Source organism: Quercus suber, unplaced genomic scaffold (genome assembly GCF_002906115.3).
Source record: "Quercus suber isolate HL8 unplaced genomic scaffold, Cork oak 2.0 scaffold_326, whole genome shotgun sequence".
Classification (NCBI taxonomy): Eukaryota; Viridiplantae; Streptophyta; class Magnoliopsida; order Fagales; family Fagaceae; genus Quercus; species Quercus suber.
Genome location: NW_027069779.1, coordinates 480,830 through 502,851, shown reverse-complemented (window position 1 = coordinate 502,851; position 22,022 = coordinate 480,830). Strand labels below are relative to the sequence as shown.

Here is a 22,022-nt window from a genome sequence, read left to right as displayed (position 1 = left end):
TCCGGTTATGGATAAAAACGGATAATTACTTAAAAACCGGAAAAACCTGGGAATCGGCTGGTTCAACTGTAAAAACTAGGAATTGGCATGGTCAAACTAGTTATTGGCCAGCTGGGTTTAAAACTAAAACTACACCGTTCTTGGACTTTTTCCCAACCTACAACTACGTTGTTTTGGACAAAGGGAAACTTAAAAACTAAATCTCTTAACCCTAAACACCTGATTCACTCACCTCACCTCACTCACACTCACTATCTCTAAATCTCTCTCACTCAATTTTTTTTTTCCTTCTCACCCTCACGGCCTCTACTCTACCTCTCATTCTTATGGCCTCTAATTCTCATCTTCTTTATTTTTGTGTTTTTTTTGTGTTTTTGTGTTTTTTTCCCCCTTTGGTGGCTCTGCCTCTTGCTCTCACTCTTTGTGCTCTTTGCTTTAGTGGCTTCATCAGGTATTGAACCTCACTGAAATCTCTTTCTTTCATTTGATCATTTCTCTTAGCTTCTATTTTAATAGTTTTATTTTTTGTAATTTTTAATTTTTTCATTTCTCTTAGCTTCATCTCAGGTTCTCCATTCATGTTCTTTGCCTTCAAATTTCCAATCAGTTCAGTGACTTTAGTCCACTACTCCATTGGTAACTTCTATCGTTCACTTAATTATTCTTTCAATTATTAGTTTAGCATAGCATTTTAGTTTATTTGTGATTTTGTGTATGTTGTGGATGTTTGTATACATCTGTGGATTTATGTTGTGGATTTGATTTATAGAGCATTATTGTTTGTGAATTATAGTTTACAAAGTACTATTTGTGTATGTTGTGTTGATGGATTTATTTGTTGATAAAATGGTTGCTACCAGTTTAAAATTGTTGAGTGGAATGGAGTCCGCCTCTGTACCATCTAATGAACATGCCTCTATAACCAGGTCTAATGCTAATACTTCATTTGTGAGAGCGAAATGTGGTCCCGCATGGGATCATGTTACTGAAGAGTTGAAAGACGGAAAAAGTAGTTATAGATGCATACATTGTGGGAAAGTTTAATAAAGGAGGGGGCATTAATAGGATGAAAAGACATCTAGTTGGAATTAAAGGCGATGTGGCAGCTAGGCCTATCCACAGGTTAGGCTAGGTCGGTTTAGGGCCTAAACAGAATTCGACCCAGTTGGATCAGGTGGTGTAGTTTTGGACCCATATTCGACTGAATATCGAGTCGGATCTGACGTTTTGGGTAATCGGTTGGATGGGTCAGAGTTATTGGTTAGTTGGGTCTGGGCCTCAAATTGGGCCAAAATTTTGGACATAGTTAAAATTATCGTAATTTCATTTTTTTGGGCCTTTTTAGCCAAAGTTAATTGGTTTGGTAGTTTAATAAATCATATTGATTTCAGATTTTTTGAATTTCTTATATATTTCAAATTTGGGCTCTTTTTACTTAATTTATTTTAAAATAGGCCTTCAAGCTTAGCTTATATTAAGAACTACACTAGATTTGTTGGGCCTTTAAGACATATCAAACCCAATATAATCTTGCAGTTTCTCATAAATTTTCACAATTTTAAACCTGGATAGAATAACACAACACAACACAACACACCAAAATGCCTATTTTTTTGATTAGCTGTGATTTCTGAAACAATAGAAGCACATGGGCAGTACATATCAATCCAAATATATAATCTTTCTCACATTAACTACCAAAAATAAATACAACAAAATAGACTAAAGATAGTACAACACAACCTACAAAAACCCTAATTTTACCATTTGTGATCTGTTAAACAACACAATAAGCACCTAGGCAATAAGCTAGTAGCTCAACACCTATTAAACCTGCCAACCAAACAACCAATAATATTCCCAGCAAAAAATAAATCACAACAGATAATAGTATATTGCAATATTCCAATTAATGGATATATATATATATACTTAGTAGGGAAAAATTGCCAAGACACCCCTTGAGCTTTGAACTATTGGCCAATACACCCCCTGAACTTTTTATTTTAGCAAATTTACTCCTTGAACTTTGTAGACCTGCCAAATTGATCCATCTGTTAATTTTGTCGTTTAAATCACTAATGTCCAACAAACTGATGAAGAGAGAGAAACCACCACCAACCTTATCCTCCATTCTCACTATCAAAGACCCACTCATAGCCTCCACAACTAGAAAACTACCCTCCATTAATACTAGAGGTGGAAAAGTAAGCCCAAACCCATTTGCCCACCCAAACCCACCAAATTATTAGTTCGGTTAAATGGACATTAACCCAATTAGACCTAGCAATTATTGGGTTTTAACTAAAAATCCATTGAGGCCTATTTAACCCAAAAACAGTATACCCAAATTCGACCCAGCCATTCTCATAAATTAAAAAAAAAAAAAAAAAAAAAAAAAAAAAACCCAACCCTCAGACGTTTCAGTGTTTCATGAGGGTTTTCATTTTCCTTCATTTTCTCAGCCTCCATTCACATTTTAATCAGAAACCAACAACTTCAGCAGCTTCAAACTCTCACACGCTTCCCACATTCCCCCTACCTTTTTTTATAAATACCATTCCCTCTCTCTCATCATTTTTCACTTCTCAGAGTCTCCCTCCTCCTCCTAATTTTGGTAAGTTCCACAAATTTCACTTTTGATTTCTCTATCTTTTCGTTGTTTCTGTTTGGTTCCTAAGAAAACACTGGAAATGGAAAGAAACTTTTATGAACTTTTTTTTTTTTCTACTTAATTTCTCGCTTAGCTGCGCTTAATTTAGTTGCTTCGTTTACTTAAGCTGAATGTCTCATATCATATGCGCGTGTTATTGTTATATAATTTTGGTAAGATGAAACAACAAAACTCAGTGTTTTGGTTCTGTGTTTTTTCTCATTCGTTTGGGAGCTGAGTTTTTTTTTTTTTTTTTTTTTGATAAGTAGCCGACTCAACCAAGTTTAATCCAAAAGCATGGTTCTTTGTTTGTAATTTTGTGATTGATTAGAGGCTGAATTTGTTGTTGGAGGCTGCCGAATGGAGCATAATTATGTTTGTTTGCTAAGAAAACTAAGGAAAATAGTGAAGAAAAAAAAAAAAAAAACCAATTTCCATGAGTCTTTTACTGTTTTTTGGGGTATTTTGGTCATTTTGTAGGTTTCAGAGTTATTTTGGTAATTTTTAGGTTTTGAGGTATTTTGATAATTTTTGAAGATTTTAGAGTACTTTGGTCATTTTCACTTTAGTGGCATTTTGGTAATTTTGATAATTGGGTAATTGGGTGGGTTGGGGTTTACCCATAATCATTGGGTTAGGTTGGGTTTGGGTTAGAAGCAATTAGTTAAATGAGTTTTAATGGGTAAATGAGTTTTATATACACAACCCAATTATGCTCACTCCAAACCCACCCATTTGACACCCCTAATTAATACCCAAAACAAAAACCTAGAGAAGCAACTAGAAGTTCTCAACAAATACAGAAAAGAAATCTCAAGAAGGAAACTCATTATCAACCTCCTACAAGCAAAAACCAAAACACAGAAAATTCCCTTCCTCCTCACTAAAGAAATACCCGAACAACAAATACAACCAAAAACACCGGTTTCAACGAAAAGGGTAGTGACAACATCAGCTTGAATTTGTGGGAGGAAGAGGGTAGTTTCAGTGATGCAACCACTCTCTCCTCTTAGTTTCTCCAACAATGTTATTGCTTATGAATGGCAAAATGTTATGAATGACAAAAAATTGTGTGGTGTGCAGGCTTTAAGCAAATTAAATAAAACAATAGAAAAACAAAATCCCAAAAGTTCATAGCCACATGTTCACCTCATAAGTACCCACATGAATGAGCTTTCAAATCTCACATTTATTAAGTTTTATCTCCACTCTTAGAGCATCTCCAGCCATTTATCTAAATTTTTGTACTGTTTGGACAGTGAATAATGATATTTAACTTTTACCTACCTACTTTTTCAAATACACTTTTCAACAGATTCTCTATCATTTTCTCCATCTCATTTAAATATTATTTCTTCATTCATTCTTAATTCTTTTTTTAATCATAATTTATTCTTCCTATGTTCATTCCCAACAACTATATTTTTCAATGAGAAGTGTTATATCCACAACATTTTTCTCAATACTTTCACAAAAATCATAACAAAATCTTATGTGGAAAGTTGTCACTAGTTCTAATTTGAACCCACCACTGAAATTATTTTTTTTTACTCATCAATATTAGCTAATAACAATTTGTTACTTAAAATTGATTTATTGTGAAAATATTGTGGTAACATTTCTTAATTGTCATTTCTTATTCTTTATATTGTTTTTCCTTTCAATTTCATCCATATGTCTCTTTTTTTTTTCTTGTTTTTTCTCCACCACACATGTATACCCACTCTAGCTCCCTTCTTTTTCTTTTTCTACTTGATTCCAAATCACTCTCTCTCTCTCTCTCTCTCTCTCTCTCTCTCTCTCTCTCTCTCTCTCTCTTTTTCTTTTTCAACTTGATTCTATTTCTTTTTCTTTTTCTACTTGATTCCAAATCACTCTCTCTCTCTCTCTCTCTCTCTCTCTCTCTCTCTCTCTCTCTCTCTACTTTTTCTTTTTCAACTTGATTCTAGAACATTCTCTAACTCTCTATGCGATAATAAATAGAGAAAAAACAAGCGACAGATATCTTGCTAGCTCCACCGGTGATCGAAGGACATAGGCAAGTGCAGAATCTTGCTTGCTCCACCGTTGCTAGCTCTCTGTCTTTTTTATTTTTTATTTTTTTATTGTTATGATTTGATTAATTTTAAGATTGTGTTTTTGAATTTGTATTTTGATTATGCTAGAGTTTAGAGATGTTTAAGAGAAAGGATTGTTGTGTTTGTAGCCGTTGTGAATGTTTGTAGCCATTGTGATAGGAAAGAGAAAGAATTGTTTTTTATTGAGGTGTATGAATTTTTTAAGTAGAAAAATTCATTTGGAGTTGCTATAGTGTTTTCTATATCTAGAGAAGCACTGTAGCAACTTCAAATTTTTTTTGGAAAAGTTTTGCATTTGGAGAATCTGTTGGAGTTGATTTTTGGGGCTTATTCTCCAAAAATTTAGCTGATCTATTGGAGATGCTTTCATCACTTATTAGACATCAAAAACAAACTCTTCTCTAATTCTCCTCTAATCTCTGTTCTTATTGTCATCTCCTCTTCTTCTTTATTTTTTATCCTCACCGAGCTCAGTATCTGTATTAGCTGAATCTTGAATTTTGGCGAGAACGGAATCGTGTAAGCGACGTTAGTGATTTAAACAAAAACTTAACAGATGGTTCAATTTGGTAGGTGTACAAATTTCATTGAGTAAATTGACTAAAATAAAAGTTCAGGGGGTATATTGGCCACTAGCCCAAAGTTTAGGGGTTGTCTTGGTATTTTTCCCTACTTAGTACCATAGAGGCAGTTACTGTAAGTTTTTCAAGTAGTGAACCATAAGGTAGAAAGCTTGCTAGTTATACAATGTTCCCAACAATATAATTAGTTACAATAATGAAATACCATAGGTATTTCCAAAAAATAGCTTTTCCAAAGCATTGAATGACTACTTTATAGTAAATAAGTCTATAACTCATAGAAAAGAAAACCTATGAACTAAAATTTCTTTTCTATAAGTATTGAGAGTTGAGTATTGTTAGAAAAGCAATATCCCAAAAAGCTTCCAAAATGTTCCCAGAAAGCTGTCTTCTTTACAAAATAAATGACCATCCTCCTACAATAGACAAAAAAATATTCAACAAATAATACATTAGTACCAAATACAAGACCAACTAGTAAGGAAACCAAGTTTATAATAGTAAGGGGCTAAATGTAGAACCATACCAAGTCAATGATTAATCATCAATACTAATTACGGGTCATTTGCTTGAGGTGGAACCCTTGCTTGAGTTGGTATTTGCTGTTGCCCTTTCTGTTAGTTGTTGATTTAAAACTAGAAAAGAATAAGAAATAAACACAATAGATTAAATTTTGCTTGAATACATGAGACATTCAATACAATTAATAGACAATAAGTTTCAGAATTTAAACATATTATCTAAGTCAAGTAACTCCTCCAATGCCTCCACATCATCCCTTGACTGGCGATGAGAAATTGGAATTGTGGCTTGAAGCCAATCTTGTGAATATATAAGATCTTGAACCATGAGAGGAGAGAGTGAACTTCGAAATGGATCAACAATGCGCCCTTCGGTGCTAAATGCTAACTCAAATGCAATAGTGAAAATTGGTACAGCCAGCACATTCTTAGCCACTTTAGACTACACTTGATACCTACTACAATTGTCCCTCCACTACCCCAATATCTCAAAATTTACATCCTTTCTATCATCACAGTTTTCAGCCAAATACTTTTCAAGCTCATCACTACAACCTACAAATTGTTGAACTTGTAAGAAACGTTCATATTGCGAGTGAACCATCACATATGGATCACTAGCATCACTTCCAATTCTATCATCTCACTCCCACTTTGTTCTTGCACATTTGGTGAATGAATAAAAGAGTAAAAATTATACAACTTATACAAAAGATCTTTCACCTTATCAACCATTACTTCTGCCACTACATTCCCATAAATTTCAGAAAAAGAAAACTTCAAAAACCTCAATTTTTTTTCATGGATCAAGAACCATAGCCATATACAAAAAAGGATTAATATTATCCCCTTCCTCCCAATACTTCTCAAATTTAGTTTGCATGTTAGTGGCTGTGTTTTTCAAGAAAGTGTTTTGGGATTTAACTAAATTAGAAGTACTCTCCTAAATAACAAAGATCTCATCTTAGAAGGCATTTGAAGTAACATACAAAGAACCGGAGAACTTCTTTGTTGCATTATAAAAAATCCTTAAGAAAGTCACAAATGTCCTACAATTTTGAAAATCACTCATACAAGGAGACCCCAAACCACCACTATCTTCCTTGGTCCTAGAGTACGATGAATAACCATCATCTTCAAAATCCATTCGAAGGAACACTTTCTCAAATTTTTCAACAGTTTCTAACATGTGGTAGGTTGAGTTCCACATAGTAGGTACATCTAGACAAAGAAGACTCTTGGACTCCATACCTAAACTCTCCATAAAACTCCTAAAAGTTTGATTTCTATTGGGTGAGGACTTCACATATCTCACAACTTCACGCACCTTAGCAATAGATGCATCAATCTCTTTCAAGCCCTCCCCCACAATGAGATTTAGGATATGGGCACAACACCTTATGTACATGAACTCATTTCCTAAAACTATCCCATTCCAATCTTTAGTCACCTTTTGCAAAAATTTAATTGTTGTTAAATTTGAGCTAGCATTATCCACTATCAAAGTGAATATCCCATCAATACCCCACTCACGCAAAGACATCTCAAACTTTTACCTATAGTCTCTCTCTTGTGGTCTTCAACTTGACAAAAATTTAAAATTCTCTTATGCAATTTCCAAGCATCATCAATAAAGTGACATGCGAGACACGTACTTTAAATTTTGAATAGAAGTCCATGTGTCTATAGTGAGACACACTCTACAACCCTTCAAAGATTTCCTTAGCTTCTCTCTCTCACTATTATAAATGCCAATCACATCTCTAGCCATAGTTTGACGAGATGGGATATCCTTTAAACGAAGCTTAGGTTGTAAGGTAGTTACATATTATTTAAAACCATACCCTTTAACACACCTAAAACGCTACTCATCAATTATAATCATTTCAGCCAATGCCTTTCTAGAAGCCTCGACAGAAAAGGTTGTTGACACAAGCTGGAACCCATCTTCTCCATCCTTTTTGGGTTCAAAAGCTAATGCTTGTAGCCCTTTAACTAGATCTTCTCTATTAGGGTTCTTGGGACAATTTGGCACATGAGCTAACAATTACTAGTACCACAACTCTTACTATCAGCATTATACGATTTTTGGCAATAATTACAAATAGCCTTCGTTTTACTAGTATCACCCTCTCCTATCTTTATTTTTTCAAAATTGCCCCAAAAAAATGACATTTTCCTACCATTACAAGTACCACTAACATGAATTGTCATACTTACTTTGCTTGTTGGAACTGGGGGAAACTCAGCAGCAACAGCTGCTTCAGCTTGGGTAGTAGCAGAAGGTTCAACTTGGGTGGGAATAGCACCATCAGCTTGTGTGACAACTGGTGTTTGGACAGAGGGTGCATTAGTGAAGGTTTCCATGACCTAAAAAAATCAAAGATACGTATTAGCAAACTAGAATAACAAGTATAATTTTAATAATAATAATAACTACACAAACCAAAAAGAAAAAATAGTATCCTACTTATGCAAAAAATTAAAAACACACAAAACAAAACCAAAAAAAAAAAAAAAAGCCCAAATACAAACAGCATAAGCTTGAAATTTTATTTAATAATAAAAACCAAAACAGTGATGCTCAAAATTGATTAAACAACAACAAAATGTCAATAACAACAAACACTGAACACAAACATAATATATGATTTATTTAGCAGATTACACCATATTGGTCTATTATCTTTATCAAGCATCAACTCAAACAAAAAAAGAAAAAGAAAATCTCAACTTAAACACTAAATACAAACATAATACATGATTTACATAGCAGATTAAACACTAAACACTAACATAATATATGATATACATAGCAGATTAATCACTAAACACTAACACAAAATATATGATTTAAAAACTAAACACAAAATATATGATTTACAGTTGATTATTACAACCAAAAATAATATATGATTTACATAAAAGATTACACCAGGTTGGTCTATTATCCTTATCAAGTAGCAACTCAAAAAAAAAAAAAAAAAAAAAAAAAAAAAAAAAAAAAAAAAAAAAAAAAAAAAAAAAAAAAAAAACTCAACTTAAACACTAAACACAAAGGAAAACAAAAACCATACCTTAAAGAAAACCGTGGGTGTTGGAGTTTTGAACTTAAAGGCAGAAAACCCTACTTGGAGTCATCTTTCAATCTTGTATAAAATTAAAACAGGAACAAAATTGATTAAAAAAAAGAACAAAGGACAAAAGTAAAATAGTTAGGGTTTCAAGGTTTTTTTATTTTATTTTATTTTTTTAGTTAGGGTTTCATATTATAAATCTTTGGGTTTATTTGATTTTAACGTTTGATTTTCATAACAAATGAAACCAACGAGACTAACAAAAAAGAAAGATGAGAAACAAAGAACAATTACCTAAGTGTTTGAAGTAAGAACTGACTCAGTGAAGAGGAGACAGTAGCGGGGTGAGGTGTAAACATCAACGGCAGCTACGATTTGGAGGGAGAACTGAGTGGACAGTGGCGGCGGCTAGGCTTTGAATCTCTTCAATAGTTCAATCCATATTGATCGGTGGTGGAGAGAGGAGTGGGCTACAACATTGGAGGCGGCTAGGGTTTGGATTTAGAGAATTGGTTTAGATTGAGTTGAAGAGCCAACCAAATAGAGAAGTGAGAGTTTGAGATAGCCAAATAGAGAACTGAGACTTTGAGAGTTTGAGATTGACCGAAGCTTAAAGCTTTAAACTAAAGAAGTGAAGAGGTGAGGAAGCATGAAGAGGGGAGGAAGCGTGAAGCCATGACCCACAAACTCTGCAATCTGAACTCTGAAGTGACAACTGAAGAGACTCATTAGAGAGAGTGAGAGATATTAGATCTTTGATATGTAATTGTCACCGTTAGATTGGGTCTTGATTTTGGATTATAATTGTTGATTTAGAAATTGGGTAATTGTGCCACTAAAATCACTAAGTGCTCAGCTTCCACTCTCTCCAACACTATTGATTTTGAATTTTAATTTGAGTTAAACGGTTGATTTGTATATTGGGAATTTGTGCAGAAAAAGTTAACTTTTGTTTACTGATGAGATGATACACGCATACACGTTTCCCTTTCTCAAAAACCGAAACATAAGAACGTGGGTTAATAGTCTGCTGGCACATCAAATCATATTTTCTTTGTATAAACAATTCGATTGGTTCGGGTTATTTGGGTGAAATATTTTTAAACTCGAATTTGAATTGAATTATTCGGTTATTTTTATTGCCAAGTCGTGATCGACCGCAGATTGAATTCGGAGCCATCCGTGGAGCTTCAGTTCGGGTGGGTTCAGACGGTTGGTCTTAGTCACTGGACAACCCTAGTGGCAGCATGTAGAGGTGTACCTTATGATGTTAGGTTTCAGATGGTGGAAAATTTGAATGAAATTTCTATGTCTAAAGAACAAACAAAAAAGGATTAAGAAGCATCTAATTATTCGCCATTAGAGGACTCACCAGAATTTGAAGATGTCCAAGAAGTTGCTCCCAGAGGTAGGGGTTAGGTAGGGGTATGGTGGGCCTTTTTTGTAATGTTGGGCTGGGCTGCCTCCTGCTATACTGGGCCCAAGTGTTCTGAGTAAGGGAGTTGAGACCGGTCCAATTACAATTCACTTTGGTCCGGCTTGTACACAAACTATGCCTCGTCTGCCAAGAACTTCGTTCACATGCCCATGGCAAGCAGAACTGCTTTGGATAAGTTATGGCAAATAGACATGATAATAATAATAAAAGAAAGTACTTTTGCCTTTAGACAAAGTGAATAAGTAATTCCCAATTAAAAAACGATAACCACAATGATAAGAAACACTTTGCAAAGAAAATAGTGGAAATAAACAGGTAAGACAAGAATTATCTAAAGAAAAAGATCAATCTGCTTTGCTGTCCACGGGACCAAGACCAAGGAGGAAACCATCTTCCTCAATGTAAGTAATCTATTGGGGAAAATCCTACCGTTTGAAACTAATCACTTTGAGGGAAAATGACTTGAATGGCTTGTGCCCCAAAGGAATCCTTTACTTTGGGTAGAGAGCAGGACTGTTAGAGGGAGAGAGAGGACGACCTATTGGTGCATGCCTGCCATTCTATCCTCCCCGTTTCTAATTCTTCATTTCTTTTCTTTTCCTTTTTCTTTTCTCAGTGTTGGCTTATTTTGTTGTGATTCTCTCTTAGAGTTTTCTATTATTGTGTTTGTGCTTATGATCGTGCCTCTCCCCTCTTTTTCTTCCTAGTAAGGGTCTTTTATATAGTGCCTGCTGTGACTGATTTTTACTATTTTAGCCTTTAACTACCTTTGTCTGATATGGGTGTCCTTGCTGACCACTACATTACCAGACAAAGAAGGCTATTTTGTTTGTTTGTCTGCCGTGGCCCTCCTACCTGTTATAATGTGGGTATTCTCTCTTTATCCCTCATAGCATGCACCTAGTGGTTCCAACTCATCATAACTTCATTTAGGCGGTATGTCATCCCAGCATGACATTTCCCCCAAAAGAGCCTGAGCAGGAACCCTACAATAAGTTTTTCCCTCTCCCCACTGCCAGACCATGCCCTCTTAACTTTGACCTATGACCTCACTGCGTCATGTATTGGCTGGGTATGGGCTGGTGTTGTCTGGGCCTTGCGCGTGCTTCACTTCTATATATGTCCAAAATCTGCCTGTTGCTCATGCGTTCACCGTGATCTGGAGGCTCGTCTGCACAGTCTACCGTCTGTCCTTGACTTCTTATGGCGTGAGCTGTTTTCTGATTTCCCATTCTTTTATGGCTTGCTCCCCTTAGGGGTTGGACTTTCTTTGATGGTGGGCTTTTCCTTCTTTTAGCCTACCTTTTAATCATTTATGCGGTTTTGCTACCCTTTCCTGCCGTTCCATTCTTTCATTCCTGCTGTAATGTTATTTTACCCTAGCCTATTAGGCCTTTTTAGGCCTGCTGCTCATTCTTCTCTTAATGACTCAATATGGTCATTTGGGCTTTACATTACATTGCTCGTGGGCTCTTTTGTCCCATTTATTTCCTCCTGGGCATCCTTGGCCCATTTGCTTTCCTTGGGTTTCCTTGGCCCTTTTCCTAATTCTGTGTTCCCATGAGCTTTTACTAACTCCTTTGGGCTTCCCTAACCCAATTACCTCATCCTTCATCTTTGAGGCTTATGGGCTTGTCATCAACCTCTTACTTTCTTTACTTGCATTACTTCGGGTTTGCTATGGTCCATTCTCACTTTTCTTCGTCAAATACTGCCCATGGGTTTGCTACTTCTCTCTCTCTGAGCTCCCTTAGGCCCATTTGTTTCCTAAGGTCCATTTGTTTATTTCATGGGATTGTGATTCATTATTCCTATCGCTCGGGGCTTAATGGTTTTTCTTTCCACTTACTAACTCTTTTTTGCCCATGTTGTTGGGCTTTTTCTTTCTACTGGGCTTCCTAAAATGAGCATCAACAAGGGGAAATAGAAGTGGTCCTAGTAGTCTACCACCAAGATCCAATCTTGGCAAGAGAAAGGTTGGTGAAATTGGCAATTACTTCGCTCCTAGAACAACATTGGGAGCTCAACCTTCTATTAAAAGTTTGCTCGCTTGCAAAGAAAAGAAGAGGAGGGTTGATATGGTTGTAGCAAGATGGATGTATGATGCTTGCATTCCAATTAATGTTGTGAATTCTAGTTATTATCAATCTATATTGAATGTTGTAGCTTCTTATGGTCTTGGATATAGAGGCCCAAATTATCATGCCGTTCGAGTGCCTTTGTTGAGAGAAGCAAAAAGAGAAGTCCAATTGATTGTTGATTCTCATCGTTCATATTAGGCTAACATTGTTTATACAATAATGATTGATGGGTGGACTGATACTAGGCATAGAACATTGATTAATTTCCTTATCTATTGTGGTAAAGGAATTATTTTTATATGTTCTGTTGATGCTTCTAACTTGGTTAAGGATGCCATTACTTTAAGTAACTTGTTTGATGAAATTGTTAATTGGGTTGGTCCTGCAAATATAGTACATTTAGTCACTGACAATGCTGCAAATTATGTAGTTGTTGGAAGAATTTTGTGTGGAAAATATAGGAACATTAGTTGGTCACCTTGTGCAGCACATTGCCTAAACCTAATTTTAAAGGATATTGGGAAGATAGAGCATGTAGATAAACTTGCAAAGCGTGCATTCAAGATCACAATGTTCATCTATAACCATGTGGCTTTGCAAGCTTGGTTAAGGACTAGAAAAAATTGGATGGAAATTGTGCGTCTAGGGCCAACTAGGTTTGCTACTACTTTCATTGCCTTAGGGAGCGTTAAGGAACATAAGCATGACTTACAAGCATTGGTGACTAGTAAATTTTATGTTGAATCAAGATATGCAAAAGATAAGAAAGAAAAGGTAGTGTTGAAAATCAATCTTGACAATCAATTTTGGAATGATTGTCACGTAATTGTGCATATTATGTCATCATTCATTCATTTATTACGCATTGTTGATTCTGATGAAAAACCAACTATGGGTTATGTATATGATGGCATATATAGAGCAATTGATGGAATCAAAAAAATTTCAAGGACAAGAAGAGATTATGGGAGCCTTATGTTAATATTATTAAGGATTGTTGGGATACTCAACTCTATAGAGATATTCATGCTGCAACTTATTGGTTGAATCTTGCATTCCAATATGACCCTCCATTCTTAATAAGAGGCTAAAGACACAATCTGTTGTGATAGATGTTATTGAATCAAAAGATTCAATTGGTTGAATCAAGTTGGAGGAATTAAAGCTATCTTGAGAGCACGAACAAACTTTTGGAACTCAACTTGCTTAAGAATCAACCAAGACATCTCAGCTGGGTAAGATATTGTTTACTTTAGCTAATAATAAATTGAAAATATGTTTTAAAGATCATAACTCTTTTTATTTTTTTGGGATAAGTATAGCTATGTTTATTGATTCATTGTATCTTTGTTTTGTGTTGTATATGGAACTTAGATGAGTAATGGAAGTTGTTTGGATCTTGTGCTCCAACCTTACAAAAGTTTGCAATTCGAATCCTTAGCCAAACTGCTACCTCTTTGGGATGTGAGCGGAATTGAAGTGTTTTTGAGCAAATACATACCAAAAGAAGAAATAGATTGGAGCATCAACGACTTAATGATCTTGTTTATGTTCATTATAACTACCCATTGAAAGAAAGGTATATAATCTCTTTGTTTCAATCTCTTTCTTTTAATCTCACTGTGCATTGAATCTGAAAAGGAATAATGGGTATTTGTTATTCCATTGATTTTGCTTTTTGCAGGGAAATATGAGTGATTCACTGATTTGGTCAAGTGGGTTCTCTGTGATTGTGAAATATGAGTGATTTGGTTACTAATTATTCATTATGTTCATCTTATGATATAGAGTCAAAAGGGAGAAGTTCAATTTTGATCCAATTGATTATGCAAGTATCGATAAAACTGAATTTTGGGTAGTGGAAGATGAGGAACCTCCATTTCTTAATCATGAGGAGATAGAGAATGCATTATATGAAGAGGGGGCTTATCCAATCGAAGAAGGGTCTTCTAACCATGTACAAGGGGGTTAGCTTATAACCAAAAAAAGAAAAGAAAATTCTTTGCCTAGTTACATATTTTAATTAGACTATTTATGATTTATGAGAAATGATTATTAGAATCGTTATTTCATTTATTGTTCTTTGGTTTTGGAATTTGTATCGATATGGACAATGAAGTGGTTTAGGATGATGATGACATCAATTTGGAATCATTTGGTGATGAACTTGATGCTCCTCCGGAATTTAGAGATAAAATCATCCTATTCAAGTTGAAGATGAAGAAGATAAGGATGAGGATGATGATAATGATGCTAGTGATGGAGCATTTGGTTCACATGATGATATTGATTTCAATTATCTTCATGAAAAATGAGGCTTGTGTTATCAAATGAACCTTAAAACTTAGTAGTTCTTTGTTTGAAACTTTTTTGTTATTTGAATGTAATGAACTTATTCATTTAGTTCTCTATTCGAAACTTATTTGTTATTTGGATGTAATTAACTTATTTATTTAGTTCTCCACTATTTGAATGTAATGAACTTATTTGCTATTTTCCATTTGGATGTAATGAACTTATTTATTTGGTTTTGTTGAAAGTTTATTATGTTAAGGATGATTGTTCTGTAATGTTATTATGTTAAATTCTTTAAAAAGATGTTATATACTTGTATTTTTTTTAAGGAAACATATTTATTACTATTAGTTTGTTAGTTTTAGTATATTAAAAAATTATTAATTATTTATATAATTCAAATAAATAATAACTAAATTATTTATGACGTCATCAGTTCGACTATCGGTCGGACCTCAATTCGACCAGAAAATCGGTAACTAGTTCATTTTCCAATTCTTTCATCGTACCGGTTTTTAAAACCATGCTTCAGATCTTCCTCTTCTTCTTCAGATCTTCATCATCTTTAGATCTTCATCATCTTTTTCTTCTTCTTCTTCACTTTATGGAACTCGAGCCTAAGAGACTCGAGTTCCGCGTGTATAAATTGTTCCACGTCAACTGTGTGCCAACATTAGAACACAAGTCTTGAATGCTCGAATTTTGTCACCAACCTCGAGTCTTAAAGACTTAAGATACTAGTTTACCAATTAGTTTCAGAAACTTGACAACTAATGAAATTGTTAGAAAAGTAATGCTAAATGCAAAAAAAAAAAAAAAAAAAAAAAAAAAAAAAAAAAAATGCCAGGGCAAAAGAGATTGCTGAGAAGAAGTTTATGGCAAAGGACATTAATGCGGCAAAGAAATTTGCTTTGAAGGCCCAGAATTTGTTTCCTGGGCTTGAGGGTATTTCCCAAATATTAACAACTCTCGATGTGTATGTTTCCGCGGAGAACAAAATTAATGGAGAAGCAGATTGGTATGGTATACTTGGTGTGGATCCACAAGCCGATGATGAGACCGTGAGAAAACAATATAGGAAGCTGGCTCTTATGCTTCATCCCGATAAGAACAAGTCTCTAGGAGCTGATGGGGCGTTTAAGCATATTTCTGAGGCATGGAGTTTGTTATCTGATAAGGGTAAGAGATCATTATATGATCAGAGGAGGAACGCAAAAGCACCCCAGAAGGCTTCTACTCCAAATGCAGGTTCATCAGCCCCACCAGGGGCAAATGGTTTTTACAATTTTACCAAAAGTACAACTTCAAATCCGAGGGCTCAAAAGAATACCAGCCGGGCAGGTCACTCTTCGTCTTCTGCTTCATCTCATAGGCCGAAACCCAATACCTTTTGGACCGTGTGCCATCGATGCAAGATGCAATACGAGTATCTCAGAGTTTACCTTAATCATAATCTCCTATGCCCGAATTGCCATGAGCCATTTTATGCCGTAGAAACAGCTCCGCCTCCTACAAATGGTTCTAAAGCAGCCACCCCATGGAATAGTTCCCAGCAGCGGCAGAACTCAAACCATCATGGAGCTAGTAAAAACACAACTAATTCAGGACGGAATAAGGAGACCAACTTTCAGTGGGGACCATTCTCAAAAACTGCTGGTGCTTCATCTGCCGCTCAAGCTGCAAGCGTAGTTCAGCAGGCATATGAGAAAGTGAAGAGAGAACGTGAGGAGGCACAGGCAGCCATAAAAAGAGAGGAGGCCTTGAGGAAGAAGAATAATGTCTCTAAGAGGACGGGTGGTGCTCAATCTAGTGGGCACTCTAGTGCTGCAAAGAGAAGAAAAGGCATGGATGATGTTGGTGCAGCCAGCTATGGAAAGGATGCAGCAAATCAAACGGGTCTAGGAACTGGAGGATCTGGCACAGCTAACTTATCTGGATCTAAACCAGCTAATTCTGAAACAGTTAGGGGCAATGGAATCACTAAGCCCAGCAGCTTAGAGGATGTTTGCCTGCAAGAACTCGAGAATCTACTGATGCGGAAGGCTAGGATTGAAATTCACAAGAAACTAAATGAGTGGAAGTCAGTTAGTGTTAATAAAAATGCAGTTGAAGAAGAGGGGGTTGGGAGTGAGAAATCAAATGAACGAGCAAAATCTTTGGGAAACAGTGACATGCCTGATCAAAACAAGTTTGGTGAGTCAGTGGATAAGAAGAATGAAGCTTGTGCCACCAAGTCCTTTCCTGGCACTTCTGGTGCCAATACAAATGCAGAAACCTTGGAAACAATGTCTATAAATGTTCCAGATCCCGATTTTCATGACTTTGACAAGGATAGAACTGAAAGATCCTTTGGAGAAAATCAGGTCTGGGCTGCATATGATAATGATGATGGGATGCCTCGGTATTACGCCATGATTCATAGTGTAGTTTCTTTGAATCCTTTCAAGATGCGGATCAGTTGGCTTAACTCAAAAACTAACAGTGAATTGGGACCCTTAAACTGGGTAGGCTCTGGTTTCTCAAAAACTTGTGGGGAATTTAGAATAGGCAAATATGAAATCAATAAATCCCTTAATTCTTTTTCACACAAGGTTAGGTGGACAAAAGGTTCACGGGGGGTTATTTGTATATATCCCAGGGCAGGGGATGTTTGGGCTCTCTATAGGAATTGGTCCCCTGACTGGAACGAGTTAACAGCCGATGAAGTAATTCACAGGTATGACATGGTGGAAGTTCTTGAAGATTATAATGAAGAAAATGGTGTAATTGTTACTCCCCTGGTCAAAGTGGCTGGTTTCAAGACAGTGTTTCACCGGCATTTGGACCCTAAAGAAATTAGGAGGATTCCAAGAGAAGAGATGTTTCGATTCTCTCATCATGTCCCATCGCACTTGCTAACAGGTCAAGAAGGTTCAAATGCTCCAAAGGGCTGCCGGGAGCTGGACCCAGCTGCTACTCCACTAGATCTTCTTCAGGTAATAATTGATGTTAAGGAAGATGATATTCTGGAGAACGAGGTTATATTTAAGGAAGACAATGTAGTGGAAAATGCCAAAAAAGCCATTGATGAAGAGATGATAGAGAATCCCATGAAAGTTCAGGAAGAAGAGCAGGGGAATTCTAAAGATATTCGGGAACAAGAAATTGTGCAGGAAACAAAAGAAACGAAGAGAGACAAAGGAGTGGAGCGTGATGAAGAAAACTAGTAGTTAGTCAAGTTTTGGGTGATTTCTTTTGATGTGGATATAATTTATAAAATTGGACTCAAACTGATTCATCATTTTGAGCATTTTTGTCTAAATAAGACACTAGAAGGTCTCTAGTTTGTGGCTGGGGGACTCCACCAAAGAGCAGCTTGACCCTAAAACATATGTTGCAAATCTCACTTTCTGCTCATTGGTGCACTCAAGGAAATATCTTCTCCATTTTTAAAACCCAAGCCTTAGTCTTCATCGATTTGACAGGCAGAAAGAGTGATTTGCCACATTTATGTCTGAGGGAGAGGCTGAGTTTAAGGGACTGCATAATTTTACTTGAATTTATGTGGGAAAGACCTGATAATTGTGCAACTTGAAGGTAATTTAGAAGGTGAACTAACACGGTACTCGAGAGTTTAAGCAGCTCAAAGTTGGAAGCTCCCTCAAGTGTATTTTATGCCAATGGAACCTCTTTCAATGATTTGGAAGCTAAATACATCTCCTACAAGACCTAATTTACTCCTCAAAGAACATCTCCTTATCAGCTAAAGCTCGGCAAATATAGGAGCCTGCCCATGAGCTGTGACTTATTCTCTTTTCTTCTAAAATCCTTGTTGAATTTTCTTGTTTTTATATCTGATTGTTAATTTGCATGTTCTTTCATATTTCTCTGAAGAGTGGTACTGTTAGTTCTGTTCGGAGATCAAATTATAGCATACATTTTTAGTCAAATTTTCTTCATGCTTGAATATTTCCATTACTGTATGAGATTTTAGATTTTAATCCTATGGTTCTGGATTATGTACTTTCTCTTTCTGTGACAATGGTATGTTACAAATACCTAATCATTGTTTTCTCTTTCTCCCACAATCAGTTGCAGACTGCTCTCCAGTCTTTCCCTTTTGTAACCCTCTTTATCGATGCTGCCTTTGTCAACTTCTGCTAGCTTGTTTAGTGCTGTATCACCTGTTGGAGTTTGGACTTTCTTCGTTTTTTAGAGAACGACTTGGCAATCTAGCTAATGAAGGTACTTCTCGACTTTTGCGTGGCATATTGTCATCAGAGCTGACTGTGGCATAAAGGAGGGCACATGTTGCTTGTAATTATTTGTGGCAACATGCTGACTTCGGATCAACGTGTAATAAATCGATTCAAGAAGTCAATTGGTATATTTTTTTTAATTCTTTTTACATGTCATATAGTTTCAGACAGTAGATGGAACTAAAATGGAATTAATTGTCAAGCTAAAAATTTGGTGAGATGCTCTAAATTAAAGGCATTTGATTAAGTAAGATTAAAATAAAGCGGATGGACTATATATTTAGTAAAAGTAGAAACAAAGATGAAGATTCTATCAGCTTTGATGGTCAAGAGATGCTAAATAGCGAGAACCTTTGATATCTTGGATCCACAATTCGTAAAAAATGAGAGATTAAAAAGAATGTAAACCATATGATAGTAGTGGGTGGATAAAGTGGAGAAATACATCAGGGTATTGTGTGAACATCTATTAAGTTGAAGGAAAAAATTTATTAAATTGTTACAAAAGCAACTATTCTCCTTAAATGAGCATTTGAGATGCAAACATATTCATAAAATGAGTGTAGCTGAAATGAGAATGTCAAGATGGAAAATAGAATCTAAACAAGAAAATTCGTTTAAAGATTAGAGTGACCCCTATTGAGAAAAGATAAGAGAGTCGCTTGGGATGATTTAGTCATATGTGAAAGAGGAAAATAATTAAATCACTAATGAGAAAAACTGAGTTGATTCAAATAGAGGGGAAAAACATGTAGTGGAAGCCAAAATTAATATCAGTAAATATAGTAAAATTTGACATTTTAATTAAGGAAATAACAAAGAATATGAATTCGAAAAGAATAGAATGACATAAAAGAATACATGTGATCAACCTTGACTAATCTGCTAAGGATCTATACCTAACCCCAAAATTTTGAGATTAAAGATTGGTTAGTCTTATTATGATTGTTGTGCATGACCACGTCTAATTTAGACTCTATATTTCTCTTTTGGTTCATGTATATGGCTTACAATATTTTGCAACATAAAAAGTAGGATGAGACAATTCACCAACATTATTATGTAGTATAATAATACATTTCTAGAAATATGATGGGTTGAACTATTTGATAGCACAAAAAGTATCATATATTCATATGAATTAGGTATTTGTAACCACTCTTTCATATGGAGATGAAACCCATAAATATGGACACATCTTTACATGAAAGGGTGGTTACATACTATGGGTTTCTTTGAACTGTATTTAGATGCTAGTCATATTTGTCACGATACCGCCTAAATTAGGCAAAACGTACATATCTAACCAAAAAAAGTTTCATATTGCTTGTGTGCACGCATAGGTTTGCGTGAGGAAAAGAAAGGGAGGATGGGCTTCCAAGGGAATGTACAATTTGCTTGTTAGATGACTATGATTTATTGGAATTTTCTATGCTTCGTTGACATTATTCTAGACCTAGTACAACGTCAAAGATGGACTATTTCATTTTTTTAGAGTTTTTTTGCTTTCCCATTAGCTGAAGTCACTTGGATTAATGCGTTGTACTATATGGTAGATTCTCCTCGATGCTTCTTCAAATTGAAATATTTTAAGCGAATATTGAACTCTTGAGATTTATTCCTCCTATGATTTAGAGATAGAGTCAATAGGTTTGGTCCAAACATGATAAATATTAAATAGAAGACTAGTGGAGGTTGTTTCAGAAGCCTTGGTTTGACTTTAAGTGATTAGATTATGAAAAAGGAAGACCACAATTGCGTTCTGATGGCCAAGTCCATTTCAAAGTAATAGGTTGAGACTTGAAACCTGCAGCAAGCCAACCTAACATTCAAATTGTTTATCTCTATTTTGGGTCATGTTCAAATTAGACCTTAAATAACTATTTATTTATGTTATACAATTTAAATTCAAAAATAATAATTAAACGATTTAATAAACCTTTATCAAAATTAATATTTTGAATCCTATGCCCACAATATTTTCACAACAAATTTTAAATGGCAGGCTGTTATCGACTATTAATGGTGGACAAAAAAGTCATTTTAGTGATGAATTCAAATTAGAACCAATAACAATTTACTACCTAGGATTTGTTGTGGAAGTAGCACTTGTCATGCATGTATTTATAATCCAATCTATAAACTCATGTTCTGTATATAATTTTTAAAATACATATATTAAGAATTTTATAGATGATCTCTTAACATCTTGATGTTTCTTACTCCAAAAAAAAAAAAACTTGATACTTCACAAACATTGAGGGTTAAAGGGTACACTTATTTTATGAATATGCTGTATCTTAAATGCTCATTTCAAGAGGATAGTTGGTTTTGTAACAATTTTATAAAACTTTTCCTTCAATTTATTAGATATTTTATGATCACACAATACCCTTGATGTGTTTCTCCACTTTATTCACTCTACTACTATCATATGATTTACATTCTTTTCAATATCTCATTTTTTATGAATTATTGATCCAAGACATCAAAGGTTCTCACTATTTATCTTGACCATTGTTGAAGTAACACTTCTCATAGATTATAAGATAGAATTTCATGTCAGGTATTTATTATCTAATACATAAACTCGTGATTTATATATATAATTTTCAAAATACATATACTAAGAATTTTATAAATTATCTCTTAACACCTTGATGTTTCTTACTCCTAAAAAAAATCTTGATATTTCACAAATATTGAGGGTTAAAGAGTAATAAGATCTAGATTTGTTAAAAAAAAAAAAAAAAAAAAAAAAAAAAGGCTATCGAATCCTATGGCAAAAAAATGGTATAATACTGACAATGATTACAATTTACAACATGTGTAGCTAAAACCTAATTCCTTTATTTTTTATATTTTCCCTTTGTTTTTTATTTTTTGTTTACCCACTTTTATTGAAATTAAAAGCTGAAGTGGTTGCCAGTTGGGTTATCGTCAAGGTGCAAAAACTGCTAACGACAAATTAATCATACACCTATTTAATATGTGGGTCGGTTTTCAACGTTGCATGTGCGACCTATTCTTTCCAGCAATTTCATCCATACATGCCCTCTC

General features: G+C 35.0%; 2 protein-coding genes across 2 annotated transcripts; one reads left to right on the top strand and one right to left on the bottom strand.

The window, feature by feature from the left end:
• Positions 1-6,797: 6,797 nt before the first annotated feature.
• LOC112038157 (zinc finger BED domain-containing protein RICESLEEPER 2-like) lies at positions 6,798-7,376 on the bottom strand. Its single transcript, XM_024070970.1, has one exon. It carries the CDS (start codon positions 7,374-7,376, stop codon positions 6,798-6,800), a length of 579 nt encoding a protein of 192 aa, XP_023926738.1.
• Positions 7,377-15,524: 8,148 nt separating this feature from the next.
• On the top strand, positions 15,525-18,726 carry LOC136071566 (uncharacterized). The gene has a single exon (XM_065783023.1). The coding sequence runs from the start codon at positions 15,525-15,527 to the stop codon at positions 17,928-17,930; it is 2,406 nt and encodes an 801-aa protein (XP_065639095.1). The 3' UTR covers positions 17,931-18,726.
• Positions 18,727-22,022: the final 3,296 nt, after the last annotated feature.